Source organism: Mesoplodon bidens, assembly GCF_964165515.1.
Source record: "Mesoplodon bidens genome assembly, chromosome: 13".
In the NCBI taxonomy this organism is placed as follows: Eukaryota; Metazoa; Chordata; class Mammalia; order Artiodactyla; family Ziphiidae; genus Mesoplodon; species Mesoplodon bidens.
The window spans coordinates 39,903,507-39,930,995 of NC_138169.1; the positions used below are offsets into that span (position 1 = coordinate 39,903,507).

The 27,489-nt window shown below is 36.5% G+C and overlaps 1 protein-coding gene across 1 annotated transcript in view; it reads left to right on the top strand.

The window, feature by feature from the left end:
- RBBP8 (RB binding protein 8, endonuclease) overlaps window positions 1-26,140 on the top strand; it is an 83,965-nt gene extending 57,825 nt beyond the window's left edge. Inside the window, exons 11-19 of the mRNA XM_081252066.1 lie at window positions 529-1,411; window positions 1,494-1,620; window positions 2,551-2,639; window positions 3,792-3,909; window positions 13,329-13,469; window positions 17,590-17,659; window positions 21,450-21,546; window positions 24,519-24,660; window positions 25,951-26,140. Of these exons, the coding sequence (XP_081108192.1) occupies window positions 529-1,411; window positions 1,494-1,620; window positions 2,551-2,639; window positions 3,792-3,909; window positions 13,329-13,469; window positions 17,590-17,659; window positions 21,450-21,546; window positions 24,519-24,660; window positions 25,951-26,048 (1,765 nt within the window). The 3' untranslated portion in view covers window positions 26,049-26,140. The remainder of the gene's footprint in view (window positions 1-528; window positions 1,412-1,493; window positions 1,621-2,550; window positions 2,640-3,791; window positions 3,910-13,328; window positions 13,470-17,589; window positions 17,660-21,449; window positions 21,547-24,518; window positions 24,661-25,950) is intronic.
- Window positions 26,141-27,489: the final 1,349 nt, after the last annotated feature.

Here is a 27,489-nt window from a genome sequence, read left to right on the forward strand (position 1 = left end):
ACCACACAACTATTAAGTATGAGAGTCAGAGCTCTCTCCCATTCCACGTCTTCAAACTTAACCCTAATACTCCTTCTACTGCCACAGCTGTCTCCTCTGCTACAGGCAGGCTGGGTCTTGAGTTATGTTCAATTCTGTAGTATAAGAATTTTGTTTCTTGGAGTTACTCATGATAAGATTTCGTAACAACAAAAGAATTTGGGTCCCCAGTGGGATTTACTAAAATATGATTTTCTTATATAGTGAATTTATTTAAGTTACTTAGGAAAAATATTTATAGATAGGAATATCACTGTATTGAGATAGGTTTGCTGTATCATTTCCCTCTGCTTTTTATCATCCAAATAAAGAGAAGCCAGCAGCTATATTGTATCTTAAATTTTGGTTAATGGTCTGCATCTAAGATGTGGATAAGACCTTACTATTAATAATTGTATATTAGCAAAAGTTTTCTCATTATGCTTATCTTTTAATTTTTACTCTATTTCTTTAATAGGAAAAAAGCTTTACCACTCTTTATTTTTTTAGATTTTCAGATTCTAATTCAAAGACTCCTCCTCAAGAAGAACTGACTACTCGGGTATCATCTCCTGTATTTGGAGCTACCTCTAATGTGAAAAGTAGTTTAGGTTTGAATACAAGTCTGTCCCCTTCTCTTTTAGAGACTGGGAAAAAAAACCATCTGAAAACAATGCCTTTCAGCAACACTTCTAATTCTAGATCAGAGAAACCTAGATTAAAATCTGAAGATGGTGCCCTTTTCACACATCATAATATTGGGGCTGAAGTGAAGAAGATCACTAACCAGTCATCTTCTAATAAGCAGATGCTTATAAATAAAAATACAAGTGAACAGGATAGTATTGATCACATTAAAGATACTGTTACTGATAAAGATAAACATGTGGTACCCCTGAAATCACTGGGAGGCCGAACCAAAAGGAAGAAAATCGAGGAAGAAAGTGAAGATGAAGTAAGCTGCCCCCAAGCCTCCTTTGATAAAGAAAACGCTTTTCCTTTTCCACCGGGTAGTCATTCTTACATGAATGGAGACTATGTGATGGATAAACCTCTGGATCTGTCTGATCGATTTTCAGCTATTCAGCGTCAAGAGAAAAGCCAAGGAAGTGAGAACTCTAAAATCGGATTTAGGCAAGTGACTCTCTATGAGGTTTTGAAGCCTGTTCCAAAGGGCTCTTCCTCAAGCCGTAAGGCCTTGAGTGGGAGCTGTGGGTTAACCAGAGATTCCCCAGAAGAGTCCAGCAGTGTACAGGAGTCCCTCCTCCAGTCCTTGAGTATATCTCCGGATAATAAAACACTGTTACAAATAAAGGAAGAAAATTCTACCTTTAAAATTCCTCTACGTCCACGTGAAAGTTTGGAGACAGAGACTCTTTTTGATGACATGAAGGTTTGTGTTAAATGTTCAAGGATTTTGATTTAAATGGTTGTTTGTGATTTCTCCTAGATGCTAATAATTCCTTCTGTTTTAGGATGCTGGTTCTCGTGAGCCTATAAAAATAAAAACCAGGTCAGTCCCTGGAGCATGTGAACTTGCATCAGTTCTTCAGTTAAATCCATGTAGAATTGCTAAAACAAAGTCTCTACAAAACAACCAAGGTATGTACACTATAAGTAGCATTTCTACTCTTTTTTAATGACTTTAAATTGAGTATTGTAATATATTATGTACATTCTTTGGATAGACTGAATTATTTTCAGAAAAAATACCTTATCCCTGTGTGTTTCTCTGTGTATAGTACATTCTTATTGGTTTCACTTTACATGTGATTTTCCTGCTCTTCTGCTTTTTGAAAAAATAAATTGACATCTTTAATACCTACTTTCTATAGGTGATTTTATAGATTTACCTGTTCTATGTAGTTGTTTCTTATTTTCTTTACAAAAAGAAAGCTTTAAAAAATTTAAACTATACAGATTTTTAAAATATAAAAGTAGAAATTTATCATCCAAACCTTGTTCCTCACCCCATAGATAGCCTGTCCTTTTCTTTGCATTTACATGTATATCTGTAAACATTTGCATATGCTAACTCTGTGTTTAACCTTTTGAGGAACTATAACTTTCTTCCAAAGGAGCTACAACGTTTTACATTCCCACCAGCAGCATGTGAGGGTTCCAATTTCTTCACATTTTGAGGGTTCCAGTTTCTCCACATTCTCACCAACACTTGTTACTGTCTGTCTTTTTGATTCTAGCCATCCTGTGGGTGTGAAGTTATATCTCAGTTGTGGTTTTGATTTGCCTTTCCCTGATGGCTAGTGATGTTGCGCATCTTTTCATGTACTTATTGGCCAGTTGTATATCTTCTTTGAAGGACTGTCTATTCAGGTCCTTTGCTTATTCTTAATTGGAGTAATTGTCTTATTATTGAGTTTTGACAGCTCTTTATATATCCTAGGTACAAGTCCTTTATCAGACATATGATTTGCAAAACTTTTCTCTCATTCTGTGGGTCCCATAATGGTTTAAAGTGATGAGAATTTTAAAAATTTGTTTTATTTGTGCATTTTTTTCTCCTTATCTAAGATGTGTCCTTTGAAAACATCCAGTGGAGTATAGATCCAGGAGCAGACCTTTCTCAGTATAAAATGGATATTACTGTAGTAGATACAAAGGTAAGTTAGAAAATAGAACCAAAGCCCATGTGGTTATTCTAGTGTATTGTTAGTCACCCTGCTGTCCTGACTCACTCTGTGACCTTGAGGGAATCACATACCTCTTAGAGCCTTCATGTATTTATTCAGAAAACTATGAAATAATAACACTTACTATGCCAACATTATGGTATTTTTGAAAGTGTAATAATAATAATAATAATACTTTCTGACTTTAGAGAACTTTGCTGAAAAATATAGTTTTAAAATAATGTAAAATGCTAATTACATATTTTAAATAGTTTTATTTTTTATCAAAATAATCTGTCATATGCGTTGATTAACTTAAAATAATATACCTTCAAGAAAAAAATTTCATTTTTCCTAGTTGGCTAATTTTTTAAAATATTCTGTATTTTTTCATTAAAATTCATAGCAGAAATAAATTTTTTGGTTTGTATTTAGGTTCTTCATAGTTTGAGAAGTTCTCTTTCACTTGGTAACATTAATAAAGTATTTAACAGTTGCTAGAGTAATAAATATCCATTAAGAAATCAAATTTGGGGGCTTCCCTGGTGGCGCAGTGGTTGAGAGTCCGCCTGCCGATGCAGGGGACACGGGTTCGTGCCCCGGTCTGGGAAGATCCCACATGCCGCAGAGCGGCTAGGCCCGTGAGCCATGGCTGCTGAGCCTGCGCATCCGGAGCCTGTGCTCTGCAAGGGGAGAGGCCACAACAGTGAGAGGCCCGCGTACCGCAAAAAAAAAAAAAAAAAAAAAAAAAAAAGAAATCAAATTTGACTTGTGAACTTTTGTTCTTAGTGTACACTGATGTTCATTTCTGTGAAGCAGATTAGGGAAGAAAGGAAGCTCCAGGGATCATGGTAACTCATAGTTCTCTCATGCTTGACAGCAGTCCTTTTCCTAGGCTTGAGAGACAATGCTTGTATATCAAAGCTAAAAATGGTTTATAGGCATTTAAACCTAAATGTATCTATATTCCTAAAGGGTAAAGGTAAATATTACTTAATGCTACTGAAATGTAAGTGTACACTTAAAAAATGATTAAAATGGTAACATTTATGTTATGTATATTTTACCCCAACCCCAAAAAAGTAAACATTAGGTCGTAAAGGAAGGATTGTTAAAATTTTGAATTTTTAAATATTTATTCAGGATGGCAGTCAGTCAAGATTAGCAGGAGGAGAGACAGTGGACATGGACTGTACATTGGTTAGTGAAACTATGCTTTTAAAAATGAAGAATCAAGAGCAGAAGAGAGAAAAAAGTCCAAGTAAGATTTCATTTTTTTTTATTTTAATACAAATGTGGAGGGAAGTTTATAGACATACCATTGCACTGATGAGTATAAGTGACCTCTTCACCATAAACTAGTTTTTTTTTCCCCCTGTTCTCCTAATACTAGATTTCTCTTTAGTAAAGCTTACTGTCGATATTTCAGGAAAAAAATCTTTAGTAAAAATAATTTTATTTCCAAAAGAATTCAAGTTGTTTCCAGGGATCAGCAAACTACAGCCAGCTGCCAGTTTTGTAAGTAAAGTTTTACTGGAACCCAGCCTCACTCGTTTATTTATTGCCTATGGCTGCTTGTTGAACACAGCAGCAGAGCTGAGTAGTTTCTGCAGAGACCTTATGGCCCCACAGGCCTAAAATATTTACTGTCTGACCCTTTAAGAAAAAGTTTCCTGATCCCTGGTTTAGATAATTTTTTTATAAAAGTTGTAAAGGGAATCTTGAGAGTCCTGTTTTAGAAATACTATTTTCCAAAGCAATTTGATAAGGAATAAAAGGGAGGATTCCACTGACAAGTATTAGTATAGATTTGCAAATTAGCAGTAAACTAAGAATGATAGTGTATATGATGAGTGAGTGACTGCCATATTCTACTTCTATAGAAAAGGAGATTTGGCAAAACTAGGAGTCTATAACCCTTTGTAGTGAGAAACTGTTAATTCTTCATCTAAAGCCTTGATTTCTGAAAGAGATGGGAACAATGGAAGGATTTCATTTGGCACCACCTTAGCAACATTCCTAACTACAGAGGCATATGACATGAGATCAGCTAGACTGGGAATAGTTGTCATTCATCACCCTTATGTGTTAAAGAGTTAGGACCTGCCACGTGAGGATGCAGGGCTAAAAGCAGAGGCCTTTTCCAATGATCGTCTCTTAGAAATTGAGGACATTCAGACTGTGTGTGCATCTTCTGCTGAATATTCTCTAGTCTACCTGCTTAGGGCCCAGTAGTAAAACAGCCAGTCTTATCCTTGCTTCTTAAGAAACACCTTATCTCTTGCTGCCCCAAATGCAGTAAGTGAGAGAAAAGTTTAATAGCCTTTGCCTTAATTCTTTGTTCTTGAGTAATAATATCCATACAATCAAGTACCTGGCTGCCTATGTTGAGAGGACAGTACCTATTAAAAGTAAACCTTAACCAGGTGTCCGCTCCTCTGGTGAGACGGGGCCGGAAGATGCTCTCCTCAGCTCCTTGCCTGGGTGGGCAAGTCAGGCTCTATGGCTGGCCGAAATCCTTGTTTGAGGGTCCCACCGAGTTCCCCGGTCAGAGTGCTGCAGCTGAGCAGCTGCTTGGGACTACTGCTCCGGCACTGCAGGAAGCCTTTTTGGAATCTGACATGTTATCACTTTGGGACTGTTGGCCAGCTGCTCCTGACTTGGCCACATGAAGGCTCAGACTGTCCCAGTCTCTGAACTGAAGAGAACCAACACTATTAGCATATCTAATGCAAGGTATTTCAATCAAGAGTATCAGGAGGACATCTACAAATCCCAGACAGGCATGTGCAAGTTCTGAGGAATGGTGGAATAACCCAGTGTATCTGGGTGACCTCTGGAGACAGCTGTGACAGAGCTACAACAGGGCAGTGGCTGACACCCAACTCATGGCCCACCTTCTCCTGCCATGTGGCTGACAGGGTCTTGGTGCTCTAGGAAGCTGTCAGGCCTGAGCCTCTGAGGTGGAAGAGCCGAGTTCAAGACATTGGTCAACCAGAGACCTCCCGGCCCCACGTAATATCAGTCAGCAAGAGCCCTCCCAGAGGTCTTCGTCTCAATGCTAAGACCCACCTCCACTCAACGGCCAGCAAGCTCCAGTGCTGGACAACCCATGCCAAACAACTAGCAAGACAGGAACACAACCCCATCCATTAGCAGAGAGGCTGTCTGAAATCATGCTAAGTTCACAGACCCCCCAAAACACCACTAGACGCGATCCTACCCACCAGAAAGACAAGATCCAGCCTCATCCACCAGAACACGGACACCAGTCCCCTCTACCAGGAAGCCTACACAACCCATTGAACCAACCTTACCCACTGGGGGCAGACACCAAAAACAACAGGAACTACGAACCTGCAGCCTGCGAACACACCCCAAACACAGTAAGTTAAGCGAAAAAGAGAAACACACAGCAGATGAAGGAGCAAGGTAAAAACCCACCCAACCAAACAAATGAGGAAATAGGCAGTCGACCTGAAAAAAGAATTCAGAGTAATGATAATAAAGATGATCCAAAATCTTGGAAATAGAATGGAGAACATTACAAGAAACATGTAACAAGGACCTAGAAGAATTCAAGAGCAAACAAACAATGATGAACAACACAGTGAATGAATTTTAAAATTCTCTAGAAGGAATCAATAGCAGAATAACTGAGGCAGAAGAACGGAAAAGTGACCTGAAAGATAAAATAGTAGAAATACCTACCACAGAGCAGAATAAAGAAAAAAGAATGAAAAGAATTGAGGACAGCCTCAGAGACCTCTGGGACAACATTAAATGCACCAACATTCGAATTATAGGGGTCCCAGAAGAAGAAGAGAAAAAGAAAGGGACTGAGAAAATATTTGAAGAGATTATACTTGAAAACTTACCTAATATGGGAAAGGAAATAGTCAAGTCCAGGAAGCACAGAGAGTCCCATACAGGATAAATCCAAGGAGAACACAGCAAGACACATATTAATCAAACTATCAAAAATTAAATACAAAGAAAACATATTAAAAGCAGCAAGGGAAAAGCAACAAATAACATACAAGGGAATCCCCATAAGGTTAAGAGCTGATCTTTCAGCAGAAACTCTGCAATCCAGAAGGTTGCTGCAGGACATACTTAAAAAGATGAAAGGAAAAAAACTACAACCAAGATTACTCTACCCAGCAAGGATATCATTCAGATTTGACAGAGAAATTAAAAGCTTTACAGACAAACAAAAGCTAAGAAAATTCAGCACCACCAAACCAGCTTTACAACAAATGCTAAAGGAACTTCTCTAGGCAGGAAACACAAGAGAAGGAAAAGACCTACAATAACAAACCCAAAACAATTAAGAAAATGGTAATAGGAACATACACATTGATAACTACCTTAAATGTAGATGGATTAAATGCTCCAACCAAAAGATATACACTGGCTGAATGGATACAAAAACAAGACTCATATATATGCTGCCTACAAGAGACCCACTTCAGACCTAGGGACACATACAGACTCAAAGTGAGGGCATGGAAAAAGATATTCCATGCAAATGGAAATCAAAAGAAAGCTGGTGTAGCAATTCTTATATCAGACAAAATAGACTTTAAAGACTGTTACAAGAGACAAAGAAGGACACTACATAACGATCAAGGGATCAATCCAAGAAGAAGATATAACAATTGTAAATATTTATGCACCCAACATGGGAGGACCTCAATACATAAGGCAAATGCTAACAGCCATAAAAGGGGAAATCAACAGTAACACAATAATAGTAGGGGACGTTTAACACCCCACTTTCACCAATGGACAGATCATCCAATGGAAAATAAATAAGGAAACACAAGCTTTAAATGACACATTAAACAAGATGGACTTAATTGATATTTCTAGGATATTCCATCCAAAACCAGCAGCATACTTTTTCTCAAGTGCTCACGGAACATTCTCCAGGATACATCATATCTTCGGTCACAAATCAAGCCTTGGTAAATTTAAGAAAATTGAAATCATATCAAGTATCTTTTCTGACCACAACACTATAAGACTAGATATCAATTACAGGGAAAAAAAACTGTAAAAAATACAAACATATGGAGGCTAAACAGTGCACTACTAAATAATCAAGACATCAGTGAAGAAATCAATGAGGAAATCAAAAGATACCTAGAAACAAATAACAATGAAAACATGATGACCCAAAACCTATGGGACGCAGCAAAAGCAGTTCTAAGAGGGAAGTTTATAGCAATAAAATCCTACCTCAAGAAACAAGAAAAATCTCAAATAAACAACCTAACCTTACACCTAAAGCAATTAGAGAAAGAAGAACCAAAAAAACCCCAAAGTTAGCAGAAGGAAAGAAATCATAAAGATCAGATTAGAAATAAATGAAAAGGAAATGAAGGAAATGACAGCAAAGATCAATAAAATTAAAGATGGTTCTCTGAGAAGATAAACAAAATTGATAAACCTTTAGCCAGACTCATCAAGAAAAAAAAGGGAGAAGACTCTAAGCAATAGATTTAGAAATAAAAAAGGAGAAGTAACAAATGTCACTGCAGAAATACAAAGAATCATGGGAGATTACTGCAAGCACCTATATGCCAATCAAGTAGACAACCTGGAAGAAATGGACAAATTCTTAGAAAAGCACAACCTTCCGAGACGGAACCAGGAAGAAATAGAAAATATAAACAGACCAATCACAAGCACTGAAATTGAAACTGTGATTAAAAATCTTCCAGCAAACAAAAGCCCAGGACCAGATGGCTTCACAGGCAAATTCCATCAAATATTTAGAGAAGATATAACACCTATCCTTCTCAAACTCTTCCAAAATAGAGCAGAGGGAGGAACACTCCCAAACTCATTCTGTGAGGCCACCATCACCCTGATACCAAAACCAGACAAAGATGTCACAAAAAAAAGAATACAGGCCGATATCACTGATGAACATAGATGCAAAAATCCTCAACAGAATACTAGCAAACAGAATCCAACAGCACATTAAAAGGATCATACACCATGATCAAGTGGGGTTTATCCCAGGAACGCAAGGATTCTTCAGTATACGGAAATCAATCAATATGATAAACCATATTAACAAACTGAGGGAGAAAAACCATATGATCATCTCAATAGATGCAGAAAAAGCTTTCAACAAAATTCAACACCCATTTATGATAAAAAACCCTCCAGAAAGTAGGCATAGAGGGAACTTACCTCAACATAATAAAGGCCATATATGACAAACACACAGCCAACATCATTCTCAATGGTGAAAAACTGAAACCATTTCCACTAAGATCAGGAACAAAACAAGGTTGTCCACTCTCACCACCATTATTCAACATAGTTTTGGAAGTTTTAGCCATAGCAGAGAAGAAAAAGAAATAAAAGGAATCCAAATCAGAAAAGAAGAAGTAAAACTGTCACTGCAGATGACATGATGCTATACATAGAGAATCCTAAAGATGCTACCTGAAAACTACTAGAGCTGACAATGAATTTGGTAAAGTAGCAGGATACAGAATTAATGCACAGAAATCTCTTGCATTCCTACACACTAACAATGAAAAATCTGAAAGAATAATTAAGGAAGCACTCCCATTTACCACTGCAACAAAAAGAAGAGGAGACAAAAGACCTGTATGCAGAAAACTCTAAGACACTGATAAAAGATTAAAGACGATACAGATAGATGGAGAGATATACCATGTTCTTGTATTGGAAGAATCAACATTGTAAAAATGACTATACTAACCAAAGCAATTTACAGATTCAGTGCAATCCCTGTCAAACTACCAATGACATTGTTCACAGAACTAGAACAAAAAATTTCACAATTTGTATGGAAACAACAAAAGACCCCAAATAGCCAAATCAATCTTGAGAAAGAAAAACGGAGTTGGAGGAATCAGGCTCCCTGACTTCAGACTATACTACAAAGCTACAGTAATCAAGACAATATGGTACTGGCACAAAAACAGAAATATAGATCAGTGGAACGGGATAGCAAGCTCAGAGATAAACCCATGCACATATGATCACCTTATCTTTGATATAGGAGGCAAGAGTATACAATGGGGCTTCCCTGGTGGCGCAGTGGTTGAGAGTCCACCTGCTGATGCAGGGGACATGGGTTCGTGCCCCAGTCCAGGAAGATCCCACATGCCGCGAAGCGGCTGGGCGTGTGAGCCATGGCCACTGAGCCTGTGCGTCCGGAGCCTGTGCTCCGCAACGGGAGAGGCCACAACAGTGAGAGGCCCGCATACCAAAAAAAAAAAAAAAAAAAAAAGAGTATACAATGGAGAAAAGACAGCCTCTTCAATAAGTGGTGTTGGGAAAACTGTACAGCTACATGTAAAAGAATGAAATTAGAACACTCCCTAACACCATACACAAAAATAAACTCAAAATGGATTAAAGACCTAAATGTAAGGCCAGATACTATAAAACTCTTAGAGGAAATCATAGGCAGAACACTGTATGACATAAATCACAGCAAGATCCTTTTTGACCCACCTCCTAGAGAAAGGGAAATAAAAACAAAAATAAACAAATGGGACCTAATGAAACTTAAAAGCTTTTGCACAGCAAAGGAAATCATAAACAAGACGAAAAGACAACCCTCAGAATGGGAGAAAATATTTGCAAACGAAGCACTAACAAAGGATTAATCTCCAAAATATACAAGCAGCTCAATATCAAAAAAACAAACAATCCAATCAAAAATTGAGCAGAAGACCTAAATAGACATTTCTCCCAAGAAGATATACAGATTGCCAACAAACACATGAAAGGATGCTCAACATCACTAATCATTAGAGAAATGCAAATCAAAACTGCAATGAGGTATCACCCCCCACCAGTCAGAATGGCCATCATCAAAAAATCTACAAACAATAAATGCTGGAGAGGGTGTGGAGGAAAGGGACCCTCTTACACTGTTGGTGGGAATGTAAATTGATACAGCCACTATGGAGAACAGTATGGAGGTTCCTTAAAAAACTAAAAATAGAACTACCATACAACCCAACAATCCCACTACTGGGCATATACCCTGAGAAAACCATAATTCAAAAAGAGTCATGTACCACAATGTTCATTGCAGCTCTATTTACAATAGCCAGGACATGGGACCAACCTAAGTGTCCATCAACAGATGAATGGATAAAGAAGATGTGGCACATATATACAATGCCATAAAAAGAAACGAAATTGAGTTATTTGTAGTGAGGTGGATGGACCTACAGTCTGCCATACAGAGTGAAGTAAGTCAGAAGGAGAAAAACAAATACCGTACGCTAACATATATATGGAATCTTTAAGAAAAGGAAAAGAATGTTCTGAAGAACCTAGGGTCAGGACAGGAATAAAGATGCAGACGTAGAGAATGGACTTGAGGACACGGGGAGGGGGAAGGGTAAGCTGGGACAAAGTGAGAGAGTGGCATGGACATATATACACTACCAAATGTAAAATAGATAGCTAGTGGGAAGCAGCTGCATGGCACAGGGAGATCAGCTTGGTGCTTTGCGACCACCTAGAGGGGTGAGACAGGGAGGGTGGGAGGGAGATGCAAGAGGGAGGGGATATGGGGCTATGTATATACATATGGCTGATTCACTTTGTTATACAGCAGAAGCTAACACACCATTGTAGAGCAATTATACTCCAATAAAGATGTTGGAAAAAAAGAAAAGTAAACCTTAACAGTGATTTATTGTCTTTTTATAGTAAATGATGCTTAAATAACTTTCTTCTTAAGAAGATGACTTTGCTTTTAAGATTAGTTTTTTCCTGGGACCAGTTCCTGATAATGTTTTCCTCAGTTTTGTAGAAAAGGGAAAAACGAAGTATGACAACTTTCGCTTCAAATTTATGTAGTTAATCTAAGAAGATGATAGTTTCCCAAATATATTTGAAGCAAGTATCATATGGAGGTGAAACCAGAACTTAAACTAATGAGTTTAACTAGGACTTAAACTAAAATTACCTAGATAATTTTGACTAAGGTGTTGTGAGTACTATTGCTGAAAAATAAGTCACTCCAGTAATTTAGAGGATTAGAACAACAACCATTTTCTTATCTTTCATAGTTTCTGTGCCTCAGGAATTCAGGAAGGTCTGGGCTGGGCGGTTCTATCTCCGGGTCTCATGCAGTGATAGACAGATGGTGGCTGGAGCCGGAACAGCAGAGGGCTAGACAGATGGGAGATACTTCGCATCTCTCTCTCTCCTTATTCAGTCTCAGGGCTTCTCCATATAGTCTTTCCACATGGGTTAATTTGAGCTTCCTCACACTAGGTTCCCAGAGTGAGCATCCCCACAGAGCAAGGTAGAAGTGCATAGTATTTTTTTTTATGATCTGGACTCAGAAGTTGCTCAGTAGGAGGAGTTCCAAGATCACATTATAAGAAGAGCAAATGGAATAGGAGATATTGTTGAGCCCATACTTGGAAAAAAACAGTCTGCCCATTTTACCCATAAAGTAGATCTTTTTCATACTTAGAATTGGTTAAAGATGAAGCATACCATTAAACTTCCAATTACTACTATTTCAAGTCAAGAACTGATTTTTATATCTCTACTCTGTGTTAGACTTAGTAGATGCTATGATAGAAAGATCAATAAGGATATGGTCTCTGTCCTCAAGCACTTTACAATCAGAAGTCTGACCCGCAAAAAAATAAATCATTAACTTATTGTGATTTACTAACAGCATACATGGAATGCTTTGGGAATGCCTAGAATACTGCCTGGCACATAGAAGTTATTTTTACTTACAGATTTGACCCTCAAAATGAAAAATGAACAAATGTTTAATCACTCAGTAATTATCAAGACATAGTTCTGTATCAGGAATTGCAGATAATAGTGAACAGAACAAAAGTACCTACCTCGTGGAGCTTACATTGTAATAGGGAAAAAACAAACAAGTATGGTATGCTAGATGATGGCAAGTGCTAGGGAAAGATAAAACGGGGTGAGGTGCCAGAGAGTCTGCATGGGGGGAGGTGGTAGTTACTTTATATAGAGTAATCTTGGTAGGCTTCAGTTTTGTCATATTTGTTAGCCAACTGAATCTATTTCTATTTTTAGTAAACTGGTGTTTTTAAAAATATAGTTAAATAATGGAAATGTAGTTAGTACTCTGAAGATGAAGTTAGCACTTTGCAGATCAAATATGGAATTGAATTCATTATTTCTCTAACACTGAACTTCCAAGTGTTAATGATAATGCAAGAAAATACTTTTTTGCTACCACATTAGAAAAATAAGCAGGTAAACAAAACTAGAGATTTTGATGTCAGTTATTTATACATAGTTTATTTAAACTTCATATTTTTTTACCATTTATTATGCTGTGTTTTCTGTTCCTCACCATTCCTTTCGGTAGTTCCTTTTGGTTTAGCATGAATTATATTGATACATGAGCGGATAGAGAGAAAAAGACTTTTTAAACATTTATAATGACAGTAACAAAAACTAGCATTCTCTTGACATGAGTAAAGGACATTTGAAGGCATAACATAAAACCTTTATAAATGTGCAGTAACTACCCAGGCTTGGGGTTTACTCTTGCCTCATACACATCTGAATTACTTTGTGGCAGTTCCTACAAGTTTCACATTGGTCTACATAGAAAGCAAAAAGCTTGCTTGTTGCCTAAGCCAATGCTCTTTCACACAGATGGAGAAAGAAAAATGAATGATACCTTGGAAGATATGTTTGATCGGACTACACATGAAGAATATGAATCCTGTTTGGTGGATAGCTTCCCCCAAGTAGCAGATGAAGAGGAGTTGTCAACTGCTACAAAAAAACCAAACTGTAAGGCACTTTCCTTTCTAATTATGATTTTTCCAGTACACTGAGTTTAGTAAATTAAGTCATCATGCTTATTAAACAGAGGCTTAATGAGGTATCTTAACCAAGTTTCATGCTTCTTGAATAAATTTTTTTCCAGTTTTTTTAAAGACAATTTTAGATTAATAGAAGAGTTACCAAAAATAGTTCAGAGGATCCTATGAACCTTTCACTCAGCTTATAAAAGTTTTGAGAAAATTCTTTGTTAAGTGATACCATAATTAAGTGAATTATTGTAATTGAGTGAAAAGAGGAAGTTTTGCAGAAAATTCAGACGTGTTACCTGCTTGAATACTTTACCTTCCCAGATAAAATACTATATCTGCCTTCTTCAGATCTGTTTTATTAGAAGCAGTAATTTATAATGTAGGATAGCAATCAAAAGAAGAACAGTCTAAGTGAAACTCTTAAGTAGATAATCTGAATTGAAAATTAGTTAAAATTCTTGCTAAATATCTCATTTTCTTACTGTGAGTAAAATGGTCATAATTTTTAATTTAGTGCAAAGGTGGTTTTATAGTGGCTTAAATGAGCACAACTTCTGCTATGACAATAGTCAAAGCATTGAGTATAAATCTATCTTGATTATGTTTTCCTTGTGCTTTTTAAAGTGACAGCCCACAGGATGAGACCTTAACCAAAGATACATAACAGCATGCTTTTGTTTGCTCAGTCCATGGCAAAAACTTGATCAAGCAAATTTCGTGATAAAAATTCACAACTGTTGGGCTTCACAGGTGGCACAGTGGTTGGGAGTCCGCCTGCCGATGCAGGGGACACGGGTTTGTGCCCCGGTCCAGGAAGATCCCACATGCCACGGAGCGTCTAGGCCCATGAGCCATGGCCACTGAGCCTGCGCGTCCGGAGCCTGTGCTCCGCAACGGGAGAGGCCACAACAGTGAGAGGCCTGTGTACCACAAAAAAAAAAAAAAAAAATTCACAACTGTTCAATTCGTTTTTCTCCCCAAGCCCTTTGCAAATTGGTTTCACTTAAAAAAGATATTCTTTTATAAGGTATAATTATTATTATTTTTTTTAAGTTGCTTTTCACACTGAACATCCAAGAATTTCTCCTCACTTAGCTTTTTTGGCAATGCTGCACTGCTCTTCTGATCTCTGGCAACTTCTGTTTCCAAGAGTATCCCCAAGACACTGTTTTCTTCCTCACACTCATTTTCTCTCATGCTTTTATTAAATTACCTCTGAAAATAAAACTCCAAATCTGCATCTCTAGTTTGATTTCTCCAGTGAATCCCAGCCCTGTATTTCTTAGTAATCCTACTTTTGTGTCTCTTCAACAGCTTAAACTTAAGATATCTAAACCAAGTTCCATTTATTTCCTACCAAGTAACCTTTGAGACTTTTTTATTTTTCCCAGTCACTCAGGCATAGAATTTAGGACTTTCTGTCCATTTATTTCATTTTCTAGACCCCCATATCACAAAATTCTACCCAGTCTTCCCTCATAGGAAGGAGTAGATTTCGGGCAGGATATCAAAAGCTCAGTTCTGGACATGTTAGTACTTACTAGCTATTCAAGTGGAGGTGTTTGTAGGCAGTTGACATGTATCAAGTTTGGACAGGAAATCCAGAATTTAAAAAAATGATTTGGGCAGGAGGTGAACAGCAAGTAGATGGAGCTGAAAGTCATGGCACTGAGTGAGAACACCCAAGAATTGAATATAAATAGAAAAGAGGAGTATTTCAAGTTCTAACCTCTAGGGTATGGCAACTTTAAAAGGTCAGAGAAACAAAGAAGAAACCAGCAAAGGAAACTGAGAAGGAGGTGCAGCTATGAAGTAGGAAGAACACGAGAGTACGTGCTGTTCTGTAAGACAAGTGAATAAGACGTTTCTATGTATTCATTACTCCCAGCCTCATCCTTTCTCTTCTGAACCTCAGACTTTATTCCAGTTACATACTGGATGTCTTATAAGCACCTTAAAATTAATATATTCCAATTAGAAATCTTTAATTTTTCTACCCAAATTTGATCTTCCTCTGCCTTTCTGGGTTTCATTAAGCCTCAGTAACTATCCTCCCATTTACTAAAGATGGAAATGTGGGAGTCATATTTGACTTCTTTCACCTGACCTTCATGCCCAGTCTAATACCCTGCCAGCAGTATCTCCAAAATATATTTCATAACACTTCACTTCTCTCCATCTCTGTAGCCACTACCTGGTCTCAGCCACTCTGATCTCTACCTATTCTATTCCAGGCCTCCTAACTGGTCTTTTTATGTATCTCTTATCTCTAGCCCAGTCTACAGAGAATTAAAAGTGATTTAGTTTAAATTTAAGTTGGATTGTATTCTTGCTTAAAAGTCCTTCAATGAAAAGAAGATATTTGAATGGCCAATAAGCATGTGAAAAGACGATCAACATTCTTGGACAGTCAGGGATGGCGATAACACTTCACACTCCCAGAAATGGTTAAAAAGATTGCTAACATCTAGCATTAGCAAGTGTGAAGAGCAGCTGGAACTCTCATGCATTGTTGGTGGAGTAGAAAATTGACTATACTTTGGAAAACAGTTCAGCAGGGTTTTTTTAACAGCTTTATTGAAGTTGTCGGTATTTTGTAAGAGCTAAGCATATACCTGTGTTGTGACCCAGCAATTCCACTCCTAGGTATATACCCCAGAAAAATATGTTCACGGAAAGATGTGTTCAAGAATGTTCATAGCAGTGCTATTTGTAATAGGTCAAAACTGGAAACAACCCAAATGTCCATCAGCAGGTGAATAAATTGTGGTATACTCATGATAGAATACTACTTCACAACAAAAAGGAGGGAACTACTAGACTCATCAACATGGATCAGTCTCCAAAACCTGTTGAGCTAGACAAATGCACAAGATGAAAAAGAATACATACTATATAGTCTCATTGATATGAAGCTCTAAAACAGACATAACTAAGCTATGGTGATAGAAATTAAATCAGTGATTGTTGGGGAGGGGAGAGACATAAGAGAACATTCTTGTGCATGAGAAACAATGAAATAGGAAACTTTCATGGGAATGTTCTCTGTCTCGACTTGGGTAGTAGCAGTTACACTGGAATATACATCTGTCAAAATTCATTATAATACACTTAAAATCCATGTATGTAAATTATGCCTCAATAAACTAGATAATATTTAAAGTCTTCAGTGGCTTCCCACTGCACTTGCAACAAAATTCAAACTCCTTCTCTTGGCCTCCAAGTTCCATCATGATCTGGTACCTGCCCACTCCCCCCACCCCACCCCCACCCCAGCCTCATCTTCCCCAACACTTCCCTTTTTTGCTAAATCTCAACCACACTATCTTCCTTTTACTTCTTATAATGTGCCAAACTTTTTGCCATCGAGGACCTTTACCTAGAACATTCCCCATTCGTACCTCTTCTCACGGCTGACTTCTCTGTATTCATCAGTTATTACCTTACATGTTCAGGTAGCCTTAGCTGTCTGCTTGCTTAATGTTTGTTTCCCTCACTGCAATGTAAACTCCATGAGGACAGGAGACCTGGTCTCTCCTGTTCTACATTTTGTGTCCAGAACTTAGCACAATGCTCAGTAAATTTTGATTATTTGAATAGATGATAGCAGTTAGCGATTTGAGTCTAGACAACTTGGGATTCACGTCCATGGGCTCTAGTTCTTCTTTTGTCACCAATATTCTGATAAAATTTAAAAATATTTTTATTTCCTAGTTATCAGCTACCTTAAAGACACATTATAAAAATCAACGGGACTAATAAGTGAACAGATTAAAAGCCATCTTGTTATTGTTGTTTGGTGCCAGATGATAATGGGCATCTGAGTAGTTCTTTTAAAGTCTAAAATACTTTTATAGTTACGATTTTTCTCTCTTTAGTAATTCTTAGGTGAGATAATCAGCCCTCTCCTTATTATGCAGGTGAAAAAGAAAGGAAGGAATTAGTTATAGAAAATTTAAACTAATTGCCTAGGGACCAGAGTTTGAAACCCAATAAAAATAGAAGTTTTGGTATATGTCCTTTTTTTTCCCCAAAAAAGTTAATTATTTCTAAGTAAGTTCTACATTCAGTTTGTGGTATGATTGTTTTGTTTACAGCTCCTGGTGATAAACAAGATAAAGTCAAACAGAAAGCATTTGTGGAGCCATATTTTAAAGATGATGAAAGGTAAGTTGGCCTTGGTTAATACCAGCAATGTGATTGGAAGTACCACAGAGCTATCTTTGTCAGAGGATCTCTGACCTATTAAAATTGCTACTTTGGTTAAAATAGAATCTATATCATTTACTTTATGACCATAACAAAAATGGAACTCAGGTATAAAAATGACAAATTTTTAAAATAAGGAAATTCTTTTACCACCACTACCCTGTTTTGGACAGTGATGACAGTTATTTTCTCTGCTTCATTATAATGTATTTTTATTCTTATACTATTTTATTGTGAACTTTATTTGAACTTGAGGAATTTATTGAATACTGTAACTTGTATATAGTATAGCCTTTGGGTAGCAGGCCTTAGGCTGTGCTTCAGAATTATTTTATGAGAATTTTTAAATTAAAAAAAAAATTTAAGCATCTTGATTTTAAACGATAATGCTGCTTTCTGCCTTTTATGCAAATATGCAAATTCTCTAACTTTCAGTCATGTACTATTAATTCTAGAAGTGAATTAAGGCATAGCAGTTTATTCAAAAAAACTTTTTATGCTTTTTTTCTTTAAGTTATGATGTTGGCAAATTCAGTCACTCAATAAGTAAAGTTATTGTTTATACTTTGGTCAAGAATTTAGAAATCTGACAGGCCAAGATAAATTTCTACTGTTGCCTGTAAGACTCTAATAGATAAGAGCTGTCATTTTGTTGCTAAATGATTAATTCTTTCCCTTTATTCACCAGTTTTCCAAAGAAATAGTACCCTAGCATCTCAAATGTGACTAGAGAGTGTCTTGTTTAAGTATCATTATGAACTAATGGATTTAAATATGTTTGATGCATTTCAATCCATTGCATTTATCACCCTTATGATACTCAGATTGTCCCATCTTTGCCCAGCAGAAGCCTCTTTGAATGGACACTACTCTAGCTGTCTTTCATAGCTTCCTTGCTCTGGTATGAGAAGATGTTCTAGGCTCCTGCCATAGGCTGGAATCTGTCATTTCTCCAGGAGCCCTAGTTTAACAGTATTTAGGCCATAGTCTGACTGCTGGGGTTGCTCATTGCTCCAGTTAGCCATTGTTTCTGGACCTTTTAGGTGGACAGAGAAGTAAAGTTTTTGTTTTTTAAGATAAACTACATGTGTTCATACTGATAGCTTCAAGTTCAGGACTACAGGATTTCTCTGTAACCTCCTCTGTTACATCTGTATCTAGTTCCCCACTTACTGAAAATCCCACTTCTCAGTGCCACTAACATCATTCTTCATTTAACTTGATTCCACAGGACAGTCTCAGAATAATTCAAACTATCACGAATAACATGATTTATGAAAATGGTTTAAGACTTTTTTGAGTCTTTTTGTCCTTATGATATATCCCATCAGAAAGGTACAGTCAAATCACTGTGTTTTCAGGTCACTGAGGATAATTAGTTTCACTGTAGTTGTGCCACCAACCCAGTATCCATGTTTGTGTTATTTTGCTTTTGATTTTTTAGAAGTTGTTTCTTTTTATCTTTAATTCTTTCTTTAAAATTAAGGAAATTATGTATATGATACCAGAGGCTGCAAAACAGGGTATATTGAGAAGTCTGTCTTCTATTCTGAAGTCCCTTCATTTTGATAGCTTCCTATTCCTACACACATAACCATTTGTTAAAAATTTATGGTTTTCCATCCATTTTAAAAAGTAAAAGCAAATTTCTATCTATATATCTTGAAATTGATGTAGATGTAGATAATTGTACTCTCTCCTCTATACAAATGGTAGAATGCTATATATGCTTTTCTCTACTTTGCTTTTTTCGTTTAACTGTATGTCCTGGAAATCACTCATAGTAGTATATAGTGATATTCCTCATTTCTTTTTTTAATTTCATGGTATTTTGTTGTTTGTACCATAGTTTATTCCCTAGCAATGAGCATTTGGGTTGTTTACAGTTATGCTAGCATGCATAATGCTACACTGAATAGCCTTGTGCATTCTCTTTTCAAATTTTTGCCTGTGCATCTTTGGAATAGATTCCTAGAAGTAAGATTGCAGAGTAAGAACTGTCATTTCAGATGTTTCTAATACAGGTTCACTAACTTGTTTTGGGTTTTTTTTTTCCTATTTTTGGCTGTGTCGGATCTTCATTGTGGCATACGGGCTTCTCTAGTTGTGGCGCACGGGCTCCAGAGTGATTGGGCTCTGTAGTCTGCGCACGCGGACTCTCTAGATGAGACGTGCGGGCTCATTAGTTTTGGCACGCAAGCTTAGTCGCCCCACAGTATGTGGGATCTTAGTTCCCGACCAAGGATCGAATCTGTGTCCCCCACGTTGGAAGGTGGATTCTTAACCATTGGACCACCAGGGAAGTCCCATAGGTTCACTAACTTTTAAAAAAATACATGAGTAGTTTTATTTATTCTAAAACCATTAGATAGCTGGAGATACAGGACGTGGGTAAAGATGTAGGGATAGTATGCGTCTCAGAGTTAGTGTGGTCCCTTTCCCCACTGAGAGTACTAGCAAACCCTGGGAGGATGGGTTGTGTTATGTCAGTGACAAGAAGCTTAGTAACCTTTTAGGTGATGCTTGATGTCTACTGCAACTGCTAGTCTACTAGTGGATTCCCTGCTGTGTTATAGTACACTACAGAAACAGAATAGATTCAGAGGAAAGGATATGGCTAAATTATATTCTATATAAACCTAAGATTCCATAAACTATTTGAAAGAAAGTATAGTCATGACAATATTTTTTTTATCTTGTTGTTTCTTGGTCTTTTTTAATTTACCAGTTGCTCCAGAGAGTTGTTGGATTTAAGCACAAAAAGGACCTATATAACCTGATATGTTTTGAAATAGAGCATTTAAAGCTTTTTTTTTTTGAAGAACAGTACTTGCCAACTATCAAAATACCTCAAAGGAGTAGATGTGTTACCAACAGGTTATTTTAAAAGTCAGTTTTTGTGAGTCAGACTGTTTAAGTTCACTGGTGATGTTTCTGTTATAAACAGATGTATATGGTGTTACGTAAGTCTTCATTTACTTGTAAATTTGGAGTTTTCTATATTGGGCTTTTTAAAGTAGGATGCAAGTATATTAATAAAGAAACGTTCCATGCTTCCTGATTGCTTTTTCTTACCGAAGAACTATATACCTCATCAATCCATACCTCAATGGCTTTGACCCTTCCTAGGTTTCCAGTGGCTCACAATAGAATCTTTGTCTTTAAGGACAAGCACAAATGATAATTGTGCCTAATATTTTGAAGAATTTAAGGGTAGACGAAGCAACAAAAGAAATTGTTGGAGAAAATAGTAAAATGACATGCAAACAAATGAATTTGTTCTTTAGGGAGGAGTAGGTTAGCCCTGATTTATGGGTTTTTAGTACTAGAAACCGAGTTAACAGGCAATATTCTCTCAGTTATGTTATAGAATAGCAATTCCTGAGTTTAATAATATAGCATTCCTTTATGATTAGGTTATTTTATATTTTACCTCCCAACCTAATAATTATTTTCAGCCAGCCAGAGGCAAAAATAGGAAGTAATAGTTATCTTTCAGTTAGAGAAAAATATCTATAAAAATACCTGATATGTAAAATACTATGTAATATGTAAAATACTTAATATTTCAGTGGAGAGTGAATGAAGACATGCTTGGTTTTTTTTTTCACATTCTGAGGAAGCATTTCAAATAAAATGAATGAATGTTTTGGGATTATTTCTCCTCTGGATGCTCACCTTTGCTAATTTAAAACCTAAACCAAAGCTCTCTATAGTAACAGATAAATTTAATTCATTTTCCCCCCAGAGAGACTAGCTTACAAAATTTTCCTCATATTGAGGTGGTCCGGAAAAAAGAAGAAAGAAGAAAATTGTCAGGACACACATGTAAGGAATGTGAAATTGTAAGTACTAATGTAAATACTGTCATTTGGGTTTTTTTAAAGATGGCTTTATATGTATGATTTAAAAATTACATATACAAACCGTATTTGTATCTAGAAACAGGTTTGAGCCAGGAATAACAGATTGAATACATACACTATACATACTGGCTGGGACCTGAGAGATATAGATGAAAACAAAAGCCCTCAATTTCTCTTAGATTCTCTAAGTGAATCTGGAGCCTATTTCCAGCTTAAGACATTTGTGCCATTTGTCTTTTCTATATTTATTTGTATATCTTTTAATTTTTTTACCTTGTGTTATGTTATAGCAGAGGCTCTAATACATATACTATTTGGGCGAAATTTTGACATTTTAGTTGGAAACTCGGCTATTTTATTTTTTACTTAAAACACCAGCACTCTCAGGAAATGAGATGTACTCATAATTGTTTTTTCTAAATAACTGGTACAACCATAAGCTCTTTTTCCCCAAACATTTTCCTTTCTAAACAAAATGTGATGAATAGGCTCTACTTCATCCTTAAAACACAATTGTATTTTCCTTTTATACATTGGGTGTCTTGGACTAGATAGTATATCTTGAAGTAGATTGTACTAATCGTTCTCTTAATAAATAGTGCTAGGCAGGTTCTGTGTCTTTTTGAAACTTACTCTTTTTATTTCTTCCCTTGCTATCCTCTAGCTGTTGGATCCCTGCTTCCAGCAATGTACTTCCCCTTTTAAATTTTCTTCTTAAAAACTATGGCTAGAGAATTTGATAACCAAGCACATTAAAATTATGTATGAATAGGTTACAGTGCAGGTAAGCATTTGGTGAGAAAAATGCTGTCATATACTAACAGTGGGAGTGTAAATTGAGATCACTGTTTTGGAAAGCACTTTGGTGATACAAGCAAAACCTCTTCCTGTATCATGAGTTTTCATAACACGAATGTATCATGATTTCTTAATTAAGGAATATGGTCTATACTAAATAAACCTCCAGTTTTTAGTTCTAAGTAGAGCTATTACTACCAGTGAGAAGAAAGCTCTTTTGCTGGAAACACTGTTAATTTGCTTTCCTTCTCTCAGGAATCATTTTTTGTGCTGTTATCCAGTCTCTGAAAACACTGTTTCATGCATTTTATTACATTTTTTCAGTTTTTTAAGGTAGAGAGTAATTCTGTTCCCTGTTACTCCCTCATGACCAGGAGTGAAAATGCCAGTCCCATGTATTTAAATATTGTCTATATGCTTACAATTACAGTTTCTAAATTTTTCCCATTGCTTATTCCACATGTGGGATATGCAATATACATGTGGCAAATAGTCACCTCAAATTTCACATGTCCTAAAGCAAACACAGTTTCTATCTCCAATTCTCAAACCTTACCTCTGAGCCTTTTATATGTCCATTCTTCTCTAGTTTAAACCAGAGATCTTGTAGTTACCTACATTTTTCTCTCATATCTCAGTAATGGATCTATCAGCAAATCCTATTGATTGTACTTTCAACACAGCAATGAATGGTCTTTTTTCCAAATGATCGTTTTAGAATAAAAGTTAAATCATGTCACTTTTCTGCCCAAAATCCTTAGTTGTCTTCCTCTCTAAGAAATGGTATCAAAGCCCTTATCAAGGACAGCAGACTCCCACGCCACCTCCTCTCTGACTTTATCTTCTAACACTCTTCTGCTTGCTTGCTGGTTAACAGCTACACTAGCCTACTGTTGTTTTCAAATATGTTGTAATTTGGTGGCAATGTTTCTCTAACACTGACTGATAACCATGATTCTCTAAGGGCAGTTCCCAGGCTAAGGTAACAAAGGCTTATATTCATGGCAATGAGGATGAAGAAGAAGATACCCTCCCCCAAAAAAGTTTCAGAGATACTCTAAAACCTTTAATTAATCTATGTAAAAGAAAAATATATTAGAAACCTTTACTTCAAAAAAATTATAGTCCTAAGTCTGCCACTTTTAATAGGTGATATCTTTGTTGAATTATCAATTTGATTTTCAGTTCCTCAAGTGTAAAATGGAATTAGCTGGATTATGTGATCCTATCATCTGTGTTCTATTAAACTCTACACTACTGCTTTATTTTCTTTAGATCTAGAGCTTGAAGACCGGTATGGTTTTCACATAAAAGTTTTATCTTTCTTTGCATGAAGTTCAGGTTCTTTATGATCACACTTGCAAAAAGTAATATGCCTTTGATCCTAATTGAAAGATCTAGTTTAAAAGGGGAAGTCGTGAAGCCTACAACATTCAAAGCTAAATTTTTATTTTAAAAAATTGTAGTGAGGGCTTCCCTGGTGGCTCAGGGGTTGAGAGTCTGCCTGCCGATGCAGGGGACACGGGTTCATGCCCCGGTCTGGGAAGATCCCACATGCCGCCGAGAGGCTGGGCCCGTGATCCATGGCCGCGGAGCCTGTGCATTCGGAGCCTGTGCTCCACAACGGAGAGGCCACAACAGTGAGAGGCCCGCATACCACAAAAAAAAAAAAAAAAAAAAAAAAAAATTGTAGTGAAAGGAAAATTACTTCAAAACACACATTATATTCAAATAACAATTGAGAAATGTGCTATTCAGAGTGCAGGCCTTGGCCTTCTTGTTACTGGTCTGAGAAAGATGAAGAGTTTGCACCAGTATATAAATCAGCTGTACCACTAAGGACACTGTAAAGTTCAGCTGGCATGTTTTTTTTACTTGTAAGACTTTACTGATGCAGGAAGCAGTATGTTTTTTTACATTGTGATACAGGCTCCTTTTCTTTATGGAGCAAACATTTCACAGACCAGCACTAATTATTATTAGTAATTTATATAGTAATTTACTTAGAGATAGTATTACTTACTAATATTATCAGTGAGAATTCAGTTTCCTTAGCATCCTGAATAAGTCTTCTTAGCTTCTAGTTTATAACCAGTAAGCATAACACTCCATTTATTATTCCTAAGTGGAAAACTCACCAGTTTTATTATCAGTATTATGCAGATTTTCCAGCAGAAGAAAGAGAAAAGAAGTTGGCTTCCTGCTCAAGACACCGATTTCGCTACATTCCACCCAACACACCAGAGAATTTCTGGGAAGTTGGTTTTCCTTCCACTCAGACTTGTATGGAAAGAGGTGAGAATACAGATTGTAACATTTTGGAACTTTTTTTTTTTAAATACTGTGTATACCCGAGTCTAAACACTTAACTTTTTCTCCATGGTTCTCTACCTTCTGCTGTAAGTTGGGTGCCAGTTTTGTGACATAAATACAATTTTGTAAAGATAAAGGCTTAACTTTCAACTCTTCAAATAACTTCATTGGAATCATAGATTGTTTATAAGCACTTTAATGGGACTGTGTATGCATTATCCTCCTTTATCATTCAAATATCAGAAAGTAATTTCTGTTTTATCCAGTCATCAAAACGACCTCTCATAACTTTACAAAAGTTGCCAGCAAAGTTATATTGTTGAAGAGCATCTTTTTTTTTTTTTAAAGAGACTACCCTGAATTTTAGATGTTAAAACCTCACTATTCAGAATGCTAATTATTTATAAAACATATTTGAGTAAAAAGGACTTCTGTTTGTTTGGGAGACTGTTGACATGCAACTAGCCCCTTCAAGTACAGCACTTACATTTAATGTAATTTGAGAATGTATGCAGCTTTAAAGCTCCAGATATTTAGTGATAAGTTTTTCTAAAAGATGCAGAGTCCATACTTCCACTTTCCCCATTAACAAGTCCTCTTTGACATGATGTCTCTGCTTGGTCATCAAATAGAATTAGACAGTCTGGATAGAGCCTGTGCTTGTACCCCTAATATGGCCTAGGGGTATGGCAGAGCAGAATCCTCCCCTGAAGACTACGTGAATGGAGACACCTTAGGAGAATCGAATAGTCTGAAGAATATAAGGACATGTCATCTCAACAAATAGCTACTGAAAAAAGTCTTTTTGATAAGCACCTGGAAGTTATCATAATAGTAAAAAGTTCATGTTTACCATTTGTCCCCATTTGCAACCAATGGGAGGCAGAGTAGGAAAGTGCTTAAGTGCTCTGTTTCTGGAGTTAGATCTTGGGCAGGGCACCAGCTTTCCTACTTCCGAGCTTTGGGAACTTGAGCGAGTTATCAAACTTCCCTGGGTCTCCATTAGCTCAGCTGTGAAATAGGCACAGTGGAAGCTGCTGCAGAGGAGCGTGAGAGTTATCCTAGGTAATGTACACAGCACATTTGATAAATGTTTGCCATTGTTTTTAGTACAAATGAGAAAATTGATGCTAAGTAGTGAAATCATTAATCAGCACAACCAGCTAATAGAAAAATCATGTGAACTTAAAAGGCATTAAATGAGACGTTTACTGGATATATGCTGAAATATGTTGCAGATATTGTCTTCTAAATTTGTGATTTATTTTTAAGGTTACATTAAAGAAGATCTTGATCCTTGTCCTCGTCCAAAAAGACGGCAGCCTTACAATGCAATATTTTCTCCAAAAGGCAAAGAGCAGAAGACATAAATGTTGAAGCAAAAACAGGAGAGATGACAATATTCTTTTTATTTATAGTTAAAGTTGGTATTAAACATTGATTTTTTTTGATCTTCTGAAAACTGATTTATAAATCATTTTTCTATTGAAAATGTTTTGAAATAGCATTTACCCATCACACAGATGACTATTTAAAAATGGATAAGTTTATGTCATATTTTCTTGCTTTTGCACCTTTAAAATAATAAGGTGCTTTTATTTTGCACTCTAAGTTAAAAGTTGTTTATTACTTTATTTGGTAACACCTAATTACAATTTTGAAAATATGATAGTTGTAGTCTGATCTGTTGCCTTTCGGATCGTTTACTCCATCTTCCCTTGGTACTCACATTCAGCAGTGACTTCATGTTAACATAGATTTTTATGCTCTTAATCAAGTTGCTCTTATGAAGGTCATTCCAATGTCTGGCATTCCTGTCTTTTAAAAGGCTAAATTTTAATAATCCTTTTAACTTTCCAGCTTCTTTCTTTCACTGACTTGAAATGAAGAACTACTCGGTAGTGAATTCCTTTCAAGGTGACTACAAATATCAACTTTTCCTTTGCCACGTACTATAAATTAACATCCTCTGATCATACTATTCCGGCTCTTCACATGTCTTCTTTTCATCATACTTGTTCTTCCTAGTGCAGTTTTCGAACAATTTGAGTTCTTCTCTGCCCACATGTTCAAATTCAGTTAGTTAGTTGTATTTCTCTGGATTGACTAATGTTATGAACTTCCAATTTGTGAACAAAATAGATTTCTGTATTTAGCAACTTCCTACTCCTCTGGAACCCAGTGTCTGAGTCATCAAGATGACTGACCACATCTGTGTCACCTTTTCTAGTGGCATTTTGTTTATCAGTGTCTTGTGTATTCCTTTAATCCAGATCTTGACAGTATTACATAAGCAGGAGTACATGACACACTGAATGGAATGCCTCACTAAAATCTAAATAACCTTATAGGTATAACCTTTACTTCTCAGAGTTTTTAAAAATCTGTTTAGTCTCATCTTCCTCATGGATCAAGGTTTTCATGAATAAATGACATCAGTTTTATGTTTTCACAGAGGGGATTGGAGAAGAAATCACTTATATTTAGTATCTACTTTTATGTTACACCCTCTTTGTACATTCATGGTTTGGCTCTGAATGTGATTCTCAATTTTTTTTTTAATGGACCTATCATAGCTTCTATTCAGCACTTTTCTTCCCTTCCCAAATTGTTTATCCTATGTTTGATTTTTTGATCTCTGCTGGCAGTCAACTAATCTCCCCCAAATAATAGCCATTCATTGGTCACTTAGTATATGCCAGAAATCATGTTACACTCTTCACATAGATTTTTCTCTTTTACTCTTCAAATAATCTTGTGGATTTATGTATCAGCTTAACACTAAGCTGCAAAAAAATAGATCCAAAAAAG